Below are 17,690 nucleotides of genomic sequence, written 5' to 3'. Positions count from 1 at the left end.
TAAATTACAGCCTTTACTAAGACTACTTTCTGGTTTGTGGATTAGGTGAGTTCCTTTTAAAAGAAATTTTGTGGGATAAATGTCATCTATATATTTCAACTTACTGGCAAAGGTCATTAACTTGTGAAAGTTCTTTCAGTATTCTGATACTCCTTTTAAAAATGTTTGATATGTTTTTAAAAATAATGGTGAGGGGACGCCTGGGTGGCTCAGTCATTAAACGTCTGCCTTCGGCTTAGGTCATGATCCCAAGGTCTTGGGATCAAGCCCCACATCAGGCTCCCTGCTTCGTGGGGGGCCCACTTCTCCGTCTCCCACTCCCCCTGCTTGTGTTCCCTCTCTCACTGTGTCTCTCTCTGTCTAAATAAAATAATAAAATCTTAAAAAAATAACTGAGTATGGGGTGCCTGGGTGGCACAGCTGGTTAAACATCTGACTCTTGGTTTTGGCTTCTGTCATAATCTCAGGTCACGAGATTGAGCTCCGCATCGGGCTCTCTGCCAAGTCTGCTTGGAAACTCTCTCTTCCTCTCCCTCTCCCTCTCTCTCTCTCAAATCAATAAATCTTTTAAATAAATAAATAACAGTAGATATACAGGCTTTGGAGTTAGAGCTTCATGCAAATTTCAGTTTTGTCATTTACTAGTTTTTGTTTGTTTGTCTTTGCACAAGTGGCTTAACTGTGGAGGTTGCTTAGAGAATTAAATGAGACATCATGAAATTCTGTTGTCAGGTTCATAGACCATAGTATCCTATCTGTAATATATTTGGGAATTTGTTCTTTTTATTTTTTTATTTTACTTTTTTTAAGATTTTATTTATTTGACAGAGAGCGAGCGATCACAGATAGGCAGAGAAGTAGGCAGGTGGGCAGGGAGGAAGCAGGCTCACTGCTGAGCAGAGAGCCTGATGCAGGCCTTGAAACCAGGACCCTGAGATCATGACCCAAGCCGAAGGCAGAGGCTTAACCCACTGAGCCACCCGGGCACCCGGGAATTGGTTCTTTTTAGTTGAGGATGCATGGTTGGTGGGCATCTTTACTTAAGTTCAAGTATAGTTTAGTTTAAAACTAACTGATGTCTTCACATTAATTTTGTACAGATTACAAATCTTACATATGTGCTTCCAGAGCTACTCATTCCATTTAAATTCACAATAAAATTTCCATTACTGTTCAAACCCACTACCATCCTGAACAAGTTTTATAAACTACCAGTACTGGCCAAAGACTTTCAAGCTCATCCTAGCCAGTTGTTCATGTGTGTGTGTTGACTAAAGAACAATACAGCGAGCAATGATGGTCCTGTTTAATATATTCTAGTTCATATTTGGTTCACATACCTAAGCATGTAATGTGCTTTATAATTGCTTTGTTGAAACTTCTTTTTTTTTTTTTTTTTTTAAGTCTGAAGGCCTTGGGACACCTGGGTGGCTCAGTAGGTTAAGCATCTGGCTGCAGCTCAGGTCATGATCCCAGGGCCCTGCGATGGGAGCCTGCTTCTCCCTCTCCCTCTGCCGCTCCCCCTGCTTATGTTCTCTCGCTCTCTCTTTTGGTGTTAAATAAGTAAAATCTTTTAAAATCTTTTAAAAAATAAAATAAAGTCTGAAGACTTAAGAATGGAAATGTTAAAGCTTGGATAGGACCTTAGAAATTATCTAGGCACATTTTATGTTATAGTTGAGGGAAGAAACTAAGGTTCAGGGAAATGAAATGATTTGTCCTTGACACTACACAGCTAGACTACAGCTGCCCAGAACTGAAATGTACTTTCTGCTATGTCAGCCTCGTTTATCTACAGATTATACTTATGTACAAATATTTTGTTCCTTGAAGAAGTCATTAAGTGAAATGTTATTTCTAAAGTCTTAGTTCAAGTATCACCCAATTCACTGTATATTTTGTCTAAAAGAAAAAAATTCTCATTTATTTTGTTTGAGTTGGTTTAGTAAATTAGAATGGTTTACATTTGGGGATGGGAGTATATTGGTTTTTAATTCCCAATTGATTTAAGTCCCTGGGGAGAGCAGAGATGATTACTGTTGTTCCAGATGTGTCTGTATATTCTAAATCTTTAAATGATTGTTGTTACATGCTCTGTTAAACTGTTTGGACAGTTACTGAAGTGAAATTAGTTTCTTGGAATATCTTCTGCACATTAATACTACAAACCAAATCAATTTTTAATTAGTAAAAAAGAGTAATTTATATCATGTAATAGACTACTTTTCTCCGTAGGATACAGAATTAGAAAAAGAGATTAGAGAAGAGCTTCCAGTGAATACCTCTAAAGTCCGTCCAAAACAGGAAAAGACTTTTTCTTTGAAGACCATAAGCACTAGTGATCCAGCTGAAGCACTCATCAAAAATAGCCAGGTGATTTTTTGGTATTTAAGGAATAAAATTTTGATGACTTGAGAATTGTGCCCTAACTCCTATTTTATCAGAGTTACACTAAGTGCTAAGCGTTGCTAATCGCTAATAAAATGCTGAGCATTTTAAATACACTAATGTAACCCTCATAACAGCCCCATGAGAAAAGTAAGATCTATCATGTAAATGAGGTTGGAAAGCTTAAATAACTTGTCCCAAGCTGCGTAACTATCAGTGGTGAAACCAGAACTACTAGACTGTATTTTCCCCTATTAAATACCCAAACATACAGGGGATAGATTGCTTAGAGAAAATGTCACTGGTTGCATTTTCCTGAAATCCAGCCTTTCAAATGTAATATTTATTTAAAATTTGGTGACACGTTCTTGAAATATGTGCCATTGGTAAAAAATTTTGATGTGTCAGAAAGGACCATTTTAACAAAAGATCTAGGCCAGTGACACATAGTTCTTTAAAATCTGATTTCTAGGGGCACCTGGGTGGCTCAGTGGGTTAAAGCCTCTGCCTTCAGCTCAGGTCATGATCCCAAGGTCCTGGGATCGAGCCCCGCATCGGGCTCTCTGCTCAGCAGGGAGCCTGCTTCCTCCTCTCTCTGCCTGCTTCTCTGCCTACTTGTGTTCGCTGTCTGTCAAATAAATAAAATCAATCTTTTAAAAAAAAAAAAAAAAGGTAAATTGCACAGAAATCTATGAAATCCTGCTAGAGTTGCACGGTTCATTTATATGCTCATTCAAAAAAATGTAGAGAACCCACTACATGCCACACAGTAATTGAGGTTTTGAGGATGTATCAGAGATCAAAGCAGGTGAAGACAGTCTCTGCCTCTGTGGAGTGTACATATTTAATGAAACAGACTCAGACCAGAACCTGAGTTACAGGGGCGTCTGACTGACTCAGTTGGTACACCATATGACTCTTGATCTCAGGATTGTGAGTTCAAGCCCCACGGGGGATGTAGAGTTTACTTAAAAATATAATCTAAAAAAGAAAGGAAAAAGAACCTGGGTTACTAAATGAAGTAATTGTTAACAGTCTTGTGCTAAAATAAAATCTTAACAATACTTCCTATTTGTTTTTGATGCTTTAATTCCTAAGAGTTCCCTTTTGAGATGTAAGGATGTGGTCTCAGTACATGCATAGGTTTAATTGTAGGGCTGCAAAGGGTCATTTGACATTTTGATGTTTTATTTATCAAAATAAGTCTTTTTCAGAAGCCATTTTGTAAAGACTGTTTCGAGTCCTTCTGTGATTTAACATAGATTAAGTGAGAGAATAGAGGGGAAAATACTGGAAATAAATACTAAAACTTTGGGGTATGAAATAAATATAGAGAGCACTAAGAAAGCTGAACCGAGCGAGACACATGCAGCTTCAGGGTACCTGAAATAGAAGGAAGGAATCCTTGTAATTACCTGCATGCACACAGCTTCCTCCTCTCAGTTCCTTTTCCATTGAGCTTTCTTACACCCAGAGAGCCTGAAGGAACAAAGGGCAAGAGGAACATCATTTACCCTTGTTTACATATCCAATCATGATGATAATAAGTAAGGCTAAGGATGAATTGATCTCCTGTTCTGTTACTGCCTCAAGAGGCACTCCAAAGACTAGACTTTCCATCCTTACCTCTCCTGACCATGCATTCACAGGCCTCATGGAGGCCTTTCTGCTTCCAGGTTGGAGAGGAGAAGCAGAGCATACGAGTCTAGGCCCTTAGCATTATGATTTCACTACCAGACTGGATAAAGCTCTGAAAATCTGGACCCAAGTTTTACTGCTTCCTTTAATGGTAGTAGCCATAGTTTTCTTTTGTCTGAGACCATCACTTTCCATAGGTAGGAAATGGAAGCAATTGCTGCCCTGTTTTGAGTTTGCCTTACCTTTCTAAAAGCAGAGAAGGGGGCGCCTGGGTGACTCAGTGGGTTAAAGCCTCTGCCTTCCACTCAGGTCATGATTCCAGGGTCCTGGGATCGAGCCCCGCATCAGGCTCTCTGCTCAGCAGGGAGCCTGCTTCCTCCTCTCTCTCTGCCTGCCTCTCTGCCTGCTTGTGATCTCTGTCTGTCAAATAAATAAATAAAATCTTTAAAAAAAAAATAAAAGAGAAGGAAGCATCATCTACTGGTAGTTCAGAAATTAGCTTTTTTTCTTTTTTTCTTTTTTTCTTCCACATGAAAAAGTTTTGAGGAATTAAGAGTTGGTAAGAAGTACACAGAACATTGAATCACTAAAATATATAAAATCGTTCTATTTGTAATAAAAAGAAAAATGTAAAGGTTCATGAAAATGGAATTATTCATTCCTGTTTGAGATTCTGTAAACATTCTTAATCCATTTTTATCACTTACATTGATGGCTATTGTAGGTAAAGATTTATTTGTTTCTGCCACTGGAGGGCAGGCACGAGTTGTAGTGCTTCCGCTGAGTTTAATGTTTACTTGTTCCTGTGATATTTAATTTTATTTGAAACTTTGTACAAAAGAACTGAGGATAATATTATTCCAAAATAGCCTCTCAAGACTCTTCCACCCGCTATTCCTACGGAGCCATCTGTTACTTTATCAAAAAGTGATTCTGACAAGAGCTCTTCCCAAGTGCCACCGATGCTACAAGAGTCAGATAAATCCAAGTCAAATACTAAGCAAAATAGTGTGCCTCCTTCACAGAGTAAGTAATCCTCACTTCTGGTTCTTTTGTATGTTTTTGTACTGTTGTAAGCCTTCATATCTTAGAAGTCTAATCGATTAGTAGTCCGTCCTTCTTTGGCAAAGGCTAGATTCCTTGGAACCTTATGGACCTCAGCTGTGAGGGCCAGGAGACTGAAATCACTCTAAGCAAGAGGGGGTGGCCAGAGACAGAGATGGCAGAGGATTTGATAGATCCTTTGTCCATCTGGTCCCTCCCTTTCTCCATGCACATGTTCTTGGGACTGTGAATGGTTCTGTGCCTTTTTTCCCCTCCTTTTCTCCCTTCAGCTACCTGCAATGTCCATTTTGCCCATTTTTCGTTTTCATTACTTAGATGAGCCATATTAAATGATGGGTTTTTTAGATCAAAACCAGTGAGAAATCTTCCATGTGATGAACCAATAGAATACATTGGGATTCGAAGGAAAGAGGATGGCAGCCGTAGAGTAACCTACGAAACATGTCTCTGGAACTTGAAAACTTAAACCCTAAGGTTGAAGCATTTTTAGTGGATTTCAAAGCACGTTTTCATTGATGTTAACTTTTGTATTTTTGAGACATTATAGTATTTACTACTGTTTTTTCTTTGTTTTTGTCCCTTTAGCCAAGCCTGAAACTAGCTGGGAATCTCCCAAACAAATAAAAAAGAAGAAAAAAGCCAGACGGGAAACGTGAATATATTTTTCCTGAATTGGACATGTGTTTGCAAACACTGTCTGAAAGATTATGCTGTTTATGCAATAATTTGTGAACATGTACAGAGTTTTATATAAATTTAAACCAATTTTTAAAACAAAACTGTGAACACAACCACCGTAAAAATGGAATCAAAGGAAAGTTAATTTATGAAATTCAGAGGTCAGCAGAATATACTCCAGTGCTGGAAGACACTTGGGGGGAAAGTCTTTTCAATTGAACAAGAACGATCTTAATCTAAAAATACTATCCTGGTTTTACAGCAGTGCCCTGTTTACAACAGCTTGTGCCCTGTCTCATCTGCAACTGAGGAATAAAGGATTCTGATTAGAGAGAGGGCTGCCTGCGGGTGCGTAGGCAGCATCTACGATCTTATGCACGGAACTTAAACCATTTGAATCTGTTTTATGCTTAAATCAAAGTGCTTTGATCAAGTGCATAATCTGCCATATCTTTACATATACGTTGGTAGCAATTTGTATTAAAGGAATCACAAGTGCAAATAAAAGGTCATTTATCATTTGTTAACTAAACTTATGGTTTAGTTTACAATTTTTAAAAAGTTCTTAATTAAAGCATTGAACATGCAGTTGATGCTTGTATGGCTTATGAAGTTATTTTTGATAGTCTTACATTACTTGAATTGTTCAAAGTTTAGTATATTTTAAATTAAGAAAGGTAAACTATATGTATTTGTTTTATACCTTGAAGGTTCAGACTTACAAATAATGCTCTTGTTTAGAATTTGGAAACTTTCAGGCCAAGTCCAACTTAACATTTCTCCCTTTACCCAGCAGTTCCTTTTTCCCAGCGTCAACTCTTCTCTTCATTGCTAATAGTTCTTCGACTTTAAAAATGAAACCTTTCACAAATTAGTCATACAGACAGAACTTTGAGTATATGATGGAGAATGAAAAACTAGAGTCAGACAGCTTTAATTGACATTGTCAAGACCTCCAGTTATCAGGAATACATTTTTTTACTGCCTTAACCTATAGTGCGTAGAATATGCATCAATTTCTTGAGGGGGATTCGTGTTTTTATAAGAATTTTCATGTAATTATTGCAATCGTGGTCAAATAAGGAACGTTTTCTGCTTGAAACTATTGATTTAAATGACGTGTGAGATGTTTCACCATTTTCAGGCACTGTGTAATTCTATTGTAATAAATTGGCAGGTATCTTTGTAACTATAAATAGTGCATGCTCAGCCATGTACACTGTAAATAGCCTTTACCAAACGTGTTTGACAAGGACCATAATTAACATCACTTAGTGAATTGTGATAAAGAAAAAAAGCCATGATTTATTTGATGTGATTGGCTTGTTTTTATGTGGCGCCAAGAATGAAACTGTTGAACAGCTGTAACCAATGGTACTGATCTGTCCATCCAATCTTGTCTTTATTAGATCTGATTGTGGTTTGATAGTATTGCATCGTCACACTAGGAAAGCTGAAGAAACACAATGGTTTTAGTAACTGCTAAAGACTGGCCTTATTAACGGACAGCTTTCCTAACAAGCGATTAGTAACTTCTATCAGGTGTTACCATCTGTTTCAGGAACACAGCAGTATGTTTACATGTCAGAAGTCTTGTTTCATTCTATGAGATTTCTAAATTGATTTGTTTAAATAAATTCAGCAAACGGATAGCATTGTGTTTATTTGCTTCAATATTGGGGTAAATAAGCTCAACTGCCAGGAATTCATTTCTTCAAATGACTTTATTCTGTGAGCTTTACGTAGATACTTCCTAACTAGGTCCAAGGATTCCTGAAGTTGCCAGCACTTTGTAAAGGTGTCACAGAGGAGAATTTGAGAAGGAGTCTGTATAATTTTAGAATGTGCCAAAAGATCTATGCTCAGAAAAATCAGTTGAACTCTCTCAACTCTACCTCACCATTTCTTTATCTTAGAATTTTGTTGACTGTGTCAAACGTTGGACTTTATTTCTCTGGCTTCGTATCTCCCCAACAGCCACCTACAGCGGATGTTAGAGACACTGTCTTGTGAGGAGAGAGCTGGTGTGGAGATGGAGAAAGGCGTGGCCAAACGGGTGCATCCATGTGGAGATGCCGCTGGCTCTCCTCTCCTGCTCCAGAGCGAGGACATGGATTTTATGTTTTAAGAGATGGCAGCTATGAGTGATAAAAGGAATTTTCTTTCACATGCATGAGATGAAAACTCTTGCACAATTGAAGTATCATTGTTCATTGCTCTTTACCCGTTCCAGATCTTTATATGGCATTAAATCAGTTTCTGGGTCTGAACACAGGAACTGTTCTCCATCGTCCACCTCAGAAGGCACCAAAATGAAGGTAGCGATTCAGAGAGGAGGGGAAAAGGGAGAAGCCTATTGTCCTTTTGTGACTTACATTAGATGCTCCCCACACCTGTCAGTAGGGAGGTAACTGATCCCTTTAGGCTTTGTCAGGCCTGAAGGGAAACCTTGTACTGATTAGCAAACGAGGCCTCCTCAGAGAACCCTAGAAATCTCCCTAATCCTGACCTGTCTCCACATGCTTACTGAAAATCCTTCCCTGTTCGGGAGCAGGGTTTAGGATTTCCCTGGACTAGAATCCTACCTGTCTGTACCCCAGACTGAGCAAAACAATAGTTGAGAGAGTCCAAAAAAAAAAAAAAAAAAGTGTTGAAATAAAATGTCGTTAATGTAATTTACCATGTTTACTTTGTGCATGCATTTTGGGGGTGGGGGGAGCAGTGGAAATAATTTATCCAATCTAATGGTATTATTTCACAAGCTAATCCAGTTTGTATTGGGGTTAAAAATAATTGAAGGGCAATATTTAACTACAGAGTTTAGTTTTTCTTAATTAAAAACAGTCTTCTATTAACATGTGAAATATCTTTCAAAATTGAGAATTTAGGTGTAAGATGTCTAAGAAATGTCTTAAGACTTTCTGTAAACTCATTGCACAAACTGGAATTACTTTCCAAAAGACTTAGGGAATGCAAATATGTTATTTGTAAAATGCATTGAGTATTGTAAATAAAAAAATCATTTCTGTTTTGTTTAAATTGCTCGTTAACAGTTCTCTTATGGGAAGGGACTTCAGTCATTTTGCATCTTAAGCTAGTCTAAAGGCAATTAGTTTGTGATGTTCTTGATGCTTCTTTCGAAAACCATATATGCATTTGCTGGCTTTACCAGTGGGAAGTCATTTGGAGTTCAGCACCTCGTACAATAGCCATTTGTGACGCGTGATGTTCTCCGTGGGAACCTTCTTCCACTTGACTGTCATCTTAGCAGTGGACAGAACCGCCACCAGGTGCAATGTCTAACTTGCATCAGCTTTTTAGGTTAAAGAAATGAGACTCAAATCTGGCACTATTTATTAGTGTCCCCAAACAATAGTGACTTAAACAAGATTGAAGTTTTATTTCTTGTGCGTGTAAAAGTTGGGAAGGCGGTCTGGGGCTGCTCCAATACCGCAGGGTCAGGAATCCAGGTCCTCTGAACCGCAGTCCTCCCTCCCCATGCTCAACACACGGCTTCTATGCCGAGGTTGCAGACAGCTAGCTGCTCAGCCAGAAATCTCTTGGCATTTCTGGCCCCTGCCTCTAAGAACACTTCTCAAGAGTTCCACCATGTAAGCTTATCAACTCAAACTTAGTCATGTGGTCTTACTAACTACAAAGAGAACAGGAAATCATAGTCTTTATTCTGGCTGTTGTGGGCCAGTGAGTCCTGAAACCAGGATTCGGTCTGGAGGAAGCAGTGGGGTGGACAGTGAGCCCAGCAGGCGGTCCCCTTCACAGGGGACCCTGCGTGTACCCTGCACCCAGGTGTCCTTTCTGAGGTCAAGTTTTAGTGTTTGAACAAAGCAGAAATTTTGAAATCTCAAGATACTGCTCAAGAGCAGCAGCGAGGAATGTTCAGACTTACATGTAATAGCCTTCTGGAAGAAATTCCTGCCATCCCATGGGCTGCTTTAAACTCTAGAGACAGGCTGACAGACACTCAGTAGCCTGCTCTCGTGTCTGTACTGCAAGTATCAGTTACAAGTTTCCATAGAAAAATTGCCCTGCTGTATAAAGTAATCTTTAAAAAATAAAAAGGCTTTATGATTCTTTCTAAATGCTCTAATAGGAGAAGGATTTCTAACTTCAGCATCAAGACAGGAAGTACATTGTGTCATGTTTGCTGACTATTAATAGTTACAGTACTGAGATTTATGAATAGGCTAACTGAAGAAAAATTTCAGCAGATTCAAGGTCTTCTCCATGATAATGGCATTCTTACTTGTATATGTATGCTTTTTTTTTATTTATTGTATCAAACCATTCAAAATGAATATATGTAACATGTACATAAGTTATAAAGCATAATAAAATGAACACCTCTGAAACCACCATTCTGCTTAAGAACTAGAACCTTACCAGCAGAGGGGATATCAGGGGTGAGCCTGACTTTTGCTGTTGTTCACTTAACAGGGTCAAGGAGGGGGAGGGCAAGACAAGGCATTGATGAAGACTAGCTGCGGGTGCAGATAACTTCTAGCCAGTCTAGGAAAGGAGTCACGGCCTCACTGGCGCCCCTTCTCAAGTCGTTCCATGGCCATCTGCTGGGAAATTGTTGTAGTAAATACATGCAGGCACAACAACTGAATGTGAATGGCGCCCCCAGAGCTGTGTTGTGTGCATGCTCCACAGCAGCCTTCCAAAAGGAAGGAGGGTAGCAAGGCTCTAGCAGGAGCTCCCCCTCCCCACCCCACCCTGAAGTCAGAAGAGCAGCATGTGGCCCCATTCAGAGCACAGATTCCTTATGAAGTTTCTTGAGACGCTGCCAATTTTCTGACAAACACCACAAAAGGGGTTTCTGGCAAAACAGCAGGAGCTGTGAGTAACTTAAGATAGTGTAATTAGGGGGCACCTGGGTGGCTCAGTGGGTTAAAGCCTCTGCCTTCGGCTCAGGTCATGATCCCAGGGTCCTGGGATCAAGCCCCACATCGGGCTCTCTGCTCAGCGGGGAGCCTGCTTCCCTTTCTCTCTGGCTGCCTCTCTGCCTACCTGTGATCTCTGTCTGTCAAATAAATAAATAAAATCTTAAAAAGATACTGTAATTATGAATGATTTTTCTTTGAAACTGTATAATAACTTGCTAAAATACGGGGTTACCTGGAGATACTGCAACTATTCCTATTTCTCATCAAAATTGAAATGATCACAGTAATGTAAGATGGAAGAAAACCCACCTTAGTACTGGAAGTGGAAAGGGGGACACCCAAATGCCAAAACCTTGGGGGCATTTCTGTTACTAGCAAACAAAACCCAGTAATTTATCAACAGAATGAAACACGGCTAGTGTGTGAAAGATGCCAGGTGTGGGCTGATATCAGGAAATCCAGTAACATTTCATTCCATCACAAACCTAGAGCAGAAAAGCCCTATGATCATGACACTGCTGAAGAAATAGTTTCACAAAATCCAATAGCCATTCCCAATTTAGATTTCAAAAACAAAAAAGGGAAATACTAAAGTCATCTCAATCGAAATCAGAGCAAAGCAGGGTTACCTGCTAGCCAAGATTGTCTTGAGTGGTATTAACAGATTATTAACAAAAATTTTTTTAATATTTATTTGACAGAGATCACAAGTGGGCAGGGGGGCAGGCAGAGGGGGTGAGGGGAGCAGGCTCCCTGCTGAGCAGAGAGCCTGATAACAGGCTGTGATCCCAGGGTCCTGGTCCTCAGGTCATGATGACCAGGGTCCTGGGACCTGAGTGGAAGGCAGAGGCTTAACCCACTGAACCACACAGGTGTCCCTATTAACAAAATTATTAACAGAAAATTTTAAAATTGGCCTAACGTCAGAAGAGAAAAAGTATTCCTGATTGTATACCAACAAAGCTCAAGAGATTTTAATAAAGCTATAACCACTAGGAAAAGAGTACACTCAAGCGGCAGATAAACAAAAACCAATAGAATTTTCTGTACTAGACTAAGCATCTAGAGAAGAAAGTGGGAAAAAATTCAATTACATCATATCTAAAATCATATTTAATAAAATTTTCAAGAAAGATACAAGACCAAATGGAAACTATAAAGTCTTTTTTAAAAGGACGGATAAACTAACAAATGAAAAGCATCGTATTAAACGTGTCTGAAGGAAAAAGAAAGGTGGGCCCAGCAAGGCTTCGATGTGCCAGCAGAATTTGTTCTAGAACGGTACTGAATAAGACCATGTCCGGTTAGCTCACTAGGATTCCTGGAACTACAACAAGCCTGACTTTGCTACTCAAAAAAAATATTTGTTCAATGACCATGTGATAAACGGATCCGTGTTTAGCGTGTTGCCCGTTTTCTAAAGAAGGTGGGCTGAACTGAACAGTGTCACCGTGTGTCCCTGTGCTCCTGCGAACAGTCAAGCGGCACTTTCCTCCTGCGGCACAAAGTGTCTCCAAGGCTTAGGGTCCTGTGTTAGGAGCAGGGATGCCACAGTCACCTGAGCTTCATGACAGATAATTGCTCGTCCCAGCCTAGATGACAAACAACAGGCAGGTGATGGTGGGCAAGGGGATAACTGCCCCTACCAGAGAAGGACAGAGCGCCAGGGAGCCAACAGTAAGCCCAGGTTTAGTTGTTTAGTTTGAAAAGAACCCACCAAATCCTTTTCCAGAGTGTCTGTACCATTTTACATACCCACAGTAATATACAAGAGTTTCAGTCCCTGCACATCAGTGCCACCATTTTTTTTTTTTTTTTTTAGTATTTGATTTGTCAGAGCGAGAGCACAAGCAGAGAGAGCAGCAGGCGGAGAGAGATGCCAGACTCCCCACTGAGCAAGGAGCTCAATGCAGGACTCGATCCCAGGACCTGCGCTAAAGGCAAACCATTAACGGACTTAGCCACCCAGGCGTCCCAGCAACATCATTTGATAGTGTCATTTTTGTACACATTGTAATAATGCTGTGGCAATACCCCATCGTGGTTTTAATTTGCATTTCCCTGATGGCTAATAATATTGAACATCTTTTCTCCTGCTCATTGGCCATCCATATATCTTCTTTTGTGAAATGTCTGCTGATTTGCTCGTTTTCTCATTGGGTGGTATGTTTTGACTACTGGATTTTTTTTTTTTTTTTTTTTTTTTTTTGACAGCAAGAGATCACAAGTAGGCAGAGACACAGGCAGAGAGAGAGGGGTTAGCAGGCTCCCTGCTGAGCAGAGAGCCCAATATGGGGCTCTATCCCAGGACCCTGGGATCATGACCTGAGCCAAAAGCAGAGGCTTAACCCACTGAGCCACCCAGGTGCCCTAGGTCATTTCATTTTCTTAACAGGGTCTTTTTGCAGAGCAAGGGTTTTAAATTTTGCTGTAGTCCAATTTATTGACTTTTTCTTTCATGAGCCATGCCTCTGGGGTCATGCCTAAGAACTCTTCCCTTCCGTCTAGATGCCAAAGACTTCCCCATGTTTTCCTCTAAAAATGTTAGTTTTATGTTTTACATTTAAATCTATAATCCACTTTGAGTTAATTATTGTAAAATGTGTGAAGATGTTTTAATTCCGGTGTAGTTAACATACAGTGTTATATTAGTTTCAGGCATATAATATAGTGATCCAACAATTCCATTTATTCACTCTGCTTTTTTTTTTTTTAAACCTATGGATTTCCAGCAGCGTTTGTTGAAAAGACTATCCTTCCACTGAATTGCTTTTGTACCTTTATCAAACCTTACTGGGGGCACCTGCATGGCTCAGTGAGTTGAAGCCTCTGCCTTCAGCTCAGGTCATGATCCCAGAGTCCTGGGATCGAGCCCCGCATCGGAATCTCTGCTCAGTGGGGAGCCTGCTTCCCTTCCTCTCTCTCGGTCTGCCTCTCTGCCTACTTGTGATCTCTGTCTATCAAATAAATAAATAAAAATCTTTAAAAAAAAAAAAGCTTAATGGCTACACTTATGTGGTTAACCGTGTACACATTTAAAAATTTTGGGTGGTGAAAGAGAGCATGTACAAAGTGAATAGTCTGATGGAGTTTCATACAATTTACAGATTATAAACTAATACTTGTAGAACATAAAGACAATTGACAAAGGAGAAAAAAGAAAACAAGTGAAGAGGAGGAATAAGTATGTAATTCACGAGTAGGCAAATACTGAATTGTAATCAAACATATGCAAAAAATCACAGCAACAAAATTTAAAGTAAGAATGACTGTCTCGGGGCACCTGGGTGGCTCGGTGGGTTGAAGCCTCTGCCTTCGGCTCGGGTCGTGGTCCTGGGGTCCTGGGATCGAGTCCCGTGTCAGGCTCTCTGCTTGGCGGGGAGCCTGCTTCCCTTCCTCTCTCTCTGCCTACTTGTGATCTCTGTCAGATAGATAAGTGGAATCTTTAAAAAAAAAAAAAAAAGAATGACTGTCTCACTTTATAACTGTGAGACTGGCAAGAATTAAAAAGAACCGTAACTCCAACTGCTAAGAGGAATATGGAGAAAAGAGTGTTTTCATTTAGTGCAACTAACAGCATCAATTATGCTTAGGGAAAAAAATCAGGTGCCATTTATAAAATTAAAAATTGGGCGCCTGGGTGGCTCAGTGGGTTAAGCCGCGGCCTTCCGCTCAGGTCATGATCTCAGGATCCTGGGATCGAGTCCCACATCAGGCTCTCTGCTCCGCGGCGAGCCTGCTTCCCTCTCTCTCTCTCTCTGCCTGCCTCTCTGTCTACTTGTGGTCTCTCTCTGTCAAATAAATAAAATAAAAAAAATAAAAAATAAAAAAAAAATTAAATTAAAAATTAAAGGTAACCATAACAAGCTAGACAAGTTGATACTAAAGTTCATGCAAAAATAAACATACAAGAATAACTAAGAAAACACTGAAAAAAAAAGTGGGAAGAGAAATTAGCTCTTTCGGGTACTGTAACAAAAGCTAAGAGCTCTAATTTATTTATTTATTTTTTAAAGATTTTATATATTTGACAGAGAGACAGCCAGAGAGGGAATATAAGCAGGGGGACTGGAAGAGGGAGAAGCAGGCTCCCTGCTGAGCAGAGGGCCCAAGACACGGGGCTCAATCCCAGGACCCCAGGATCATGACCTGAGCCGAAGGAAAACGCTTAAGCTTAACGACTGAGTCACCCAGGCGCCCCCAAGTCCTCTGTATTTAATGTGCACATGAATAAATAATGCAAACCACTGCTCATCCCATGCGCAGGAATAAACCCCAGCGGATCAACAATCCAAACATAAGACACCAGACTGTTCAAGTACTAAGGAAAACATGGGCAAATTCCTATATGATGTGGCTATAGGGAAGGACTTCTAAAAGTCTTTTAAAGTAAATTACAAATAGCATCACATATCAACTCAAAGTACTTATAAGTGTGATTTGGGGGATATGAAGAATAAACAGTGTGCTGAGAACTGTAGAGTGGGACCAAGACAGTGTCCTCTCATCTTGTTAGAAGGGGGGCGTGTTATGTGCCTTCGAGGCAGGAAGCAAAGGGAAATCCAACTGAGGGTGATGCAGGAGAGAAAAGCCAAAGACATGCTTCGGCTGAGATGCTAAGCTCCAATATGGGCCACGCTATCCCTTCGCTCTGCTTGAATGCAAACCCAGAGCGATGGGAAATCTTTTTTTTTTTTTTTTTTTTTTTTTTTTTTTTCAGATTTTGTTTATTTATTTGACACACAGAGAGAGAGATCACAAGTAGGCAGAGAGAGAGGCAGAAGCAGGCTCCCTGCCCAGCAGAGAGCCCGACGCGGGGCTCGATCCGAGGATCCTGAGATCATGACCCGGGCCGAAGGCAGAGGCTTAAGCCACTGAGCCACCCAGGTGCCCTGATGGGCAGTCTTTTTAAGGCCGTGAGGGGCAGGTGGGATATCACGTCCAACCTAATAGCTCAAGAAGACGATGGTGCTGACAGATACCGAGGACATCTTTGATTCCAAGCAATTTTGCTGGTAAGTGCTCATCACTGACCTCCTGTCCTCCAGCCCTGCTGTCGGCCACTGCCCGCCTCAGGGCAGATTTATTTATTTATTTATTTATTTATTTTAAAGATTTATTTATTTGACAGACAGAGATCACAAGTAGGCAGAGAGGCAGGCAGAGAAGGAGGAGGGGGGAACAGGCTCCCTGCTGAGCAGAGAGCCCGATGCGGGGCTCCATCCCAGGACCCTGAGATCATGACCTGAGCTGAAGGCCGAGGCTTTAACCCACTGAGCCACCCAGGCATCCCATCAGGGCAGATTTAAGAATCTTCAGGAGGAGGGGTCTTTGGCTCAGGTCATGATCCCAGGGTCCTGGTATTGAGCCCCACATCACACTCCCTGCTGGGGTCGGGGAGAGTCTGTTTCTCCTTCTCCCACTCCCCCTGCTTGTGTTCCCTCTCTGTCTCTCTGTCAAATAAATAAATAAAATCTTAAAAAAACAAAAAAGCTTCAGAAGGAATCTAAAACCACCACAAGATGGCGGTTTGAACATAGGGCATTCTCTACCCCCACCCCACCCCTGCTATTTTCCAAAGGAGAAAGGGCTAGAGAAGTGGGTTCTAGGGGCGCTTGGGTGGTTCAGTGGGTTAAAGCCTCTGCCTTCGGCTCAGGTCATGATTCCAGGGTCCTGGGATCGAGTCCCACATCGGGCTCTCTGCTCAGCAGGGAGCCTGCTTCCTCCCCTCTCTCTGCCTGCCTCTCTGCCTACTTGTGATCTCTCTCTCTGAATAAATAAATAAATAAAAATCTTTAAAAAAAAAAAAAAAAGAAGAAGAAGTGGGTTCTAGGCTGGCCCCCACGCACCACCCCTGGAAGCACCAGGTTCAAGAGGACAATGCCAAAAATACAAAGTATCTTCTACATTAAGCATTTGCTGGTAACAGTGAGACTCTGGAAATCAGCCCACGTCCCCATCAAGAGGTGCTCGTGGAGTAAACCACACTCAGGGATGGAGTTCTACACAGCTGTGAAAAAGAGTAAGGACAATCCCAATCTATGGGTGTGATCACCAGGATCTATTTGTCAGATGAAGAAAGAGAGGTACTGCTCTTCGTACCCCTGAACGTGCCCTCAGGTCCTTCAGAAATGGATTCCAATTTCCCCTCCCCCTGTTACCTCAGACTGCAGCACTACCTTCCTGCCCTTCTGCCTCTTCTCGCTGCCTCCTCCCCTGAGTTGCCTTCCCAACTCCACATAGCCAAATTCGAGGCAGGCAGAGCCCTCCAGAACTTCCTCAGGGACAGAAATGTCCTATATCTGTGTTGTCACACACAGGAGCCACAAGCCCCATGGGGCTGATGAGCACTGAACAGGGGGCCATTGCTGCTGAGGAACTAAATTTCTAATTCAGTTGTGTTGTGTGTCAAGACCCGCACAGGCAATCACTTCAAGGTCTTTTTTTAAAGAAATATTTGTATTTATTTATTTGACAGAGATAGAGATCACAAGTAGGCAGAGAGGTGGGTGGGGGGTGGGGTGGGAAGCAGGCTCCCTGCTGAGCAGAGGGCCCGACGCAGATCTCGATCCCAGAACCCTGAGATCATAACCTGAGCCAAAGACAGAGGCTTAACCCACTGAGCCACCCGGGTGCTCCTCAAGCTCAGTTTAAACACCGTCTCTAGTAATCCTTCCCTTGTCTCCTTAGTCCTCATCTCTCTCTCCCTCTCTCACGCGTGCATGTGCACACACACACACACACACATACACACACACCACAGCCCCCTCTACACAGCCCTGGCCTGCGTCTCTACCTGTCCAGAGGTGTTCTCCTTACGCTCCTTATCACTGCTGCCCTATCTTCCTCAGTGGATTCCTGTAAATTCCTGGAGACTTCCTCGTCCACCATCTTTCCGCCTCACCCCCTACCCCCAGCAAGTGCCTTCCACATGGCAGGAATGGAAGAACCATCCCATTGCATAGACTGTTTTTAAGTGGCAAGAATACTGGTTAATGGGGGCACCTGGGTGGC

The 17,690-nt window shown here is 41.4% G+C and overlaps 1 protein-coding gene across 6 annotated transcripts in view; it reads left to right on the top strand.

Moving 5' to 3' along the window:
• The window catches only part of MTDH (metadherin), a 58,531-nt gene extending 49,723 nt beyond the window's left edge, over positions 1-8,808 (top strand). For all 6 annotated transcript variants that reach the window (XM_046004223.1, XM_046004253.1, XM_046004215.1 and 3 more), the window contains 3 exons: positions 2,236-2,373; positions 4,896-5,052; positions 5,677-8,808. In XM_046004223.1, coding sequence (XP_045860179.1) covers positions 2,236-2,373; positions 4,896-5,052; positions 5,677-5,747 — 366 coding nt within the window. In that variant the 3' untranslated portion in view covers positions 5,748-8,808. The remainder of the gene's footprint in view (positions 1-2,235; positions 2,374-4,895; positions 5,053-5,676) is intronic.
• The last annotated feature ends 8,882 nt before the right edge of the window (positions 8,809-17,690 follow it).

This window comes from Meles meles, chromosome 1, assembly GCF_922984935.1.
Source record: "Meles meles chromosome 1, mMelMel3.1 paternal haplotype, whole genome shotgun sequence".
In the NCBI taxonomy this organism is placed as follows: Eukaryota; Metazoa; Chordata; class Mammalia; order Carnivora; family Mustelidae; genus Meles; species Meles meles.
Note: the sequence above shows the minus strand (reverse complement) of the source record. Positions and strands in the feature narration are given on the sequence as shown.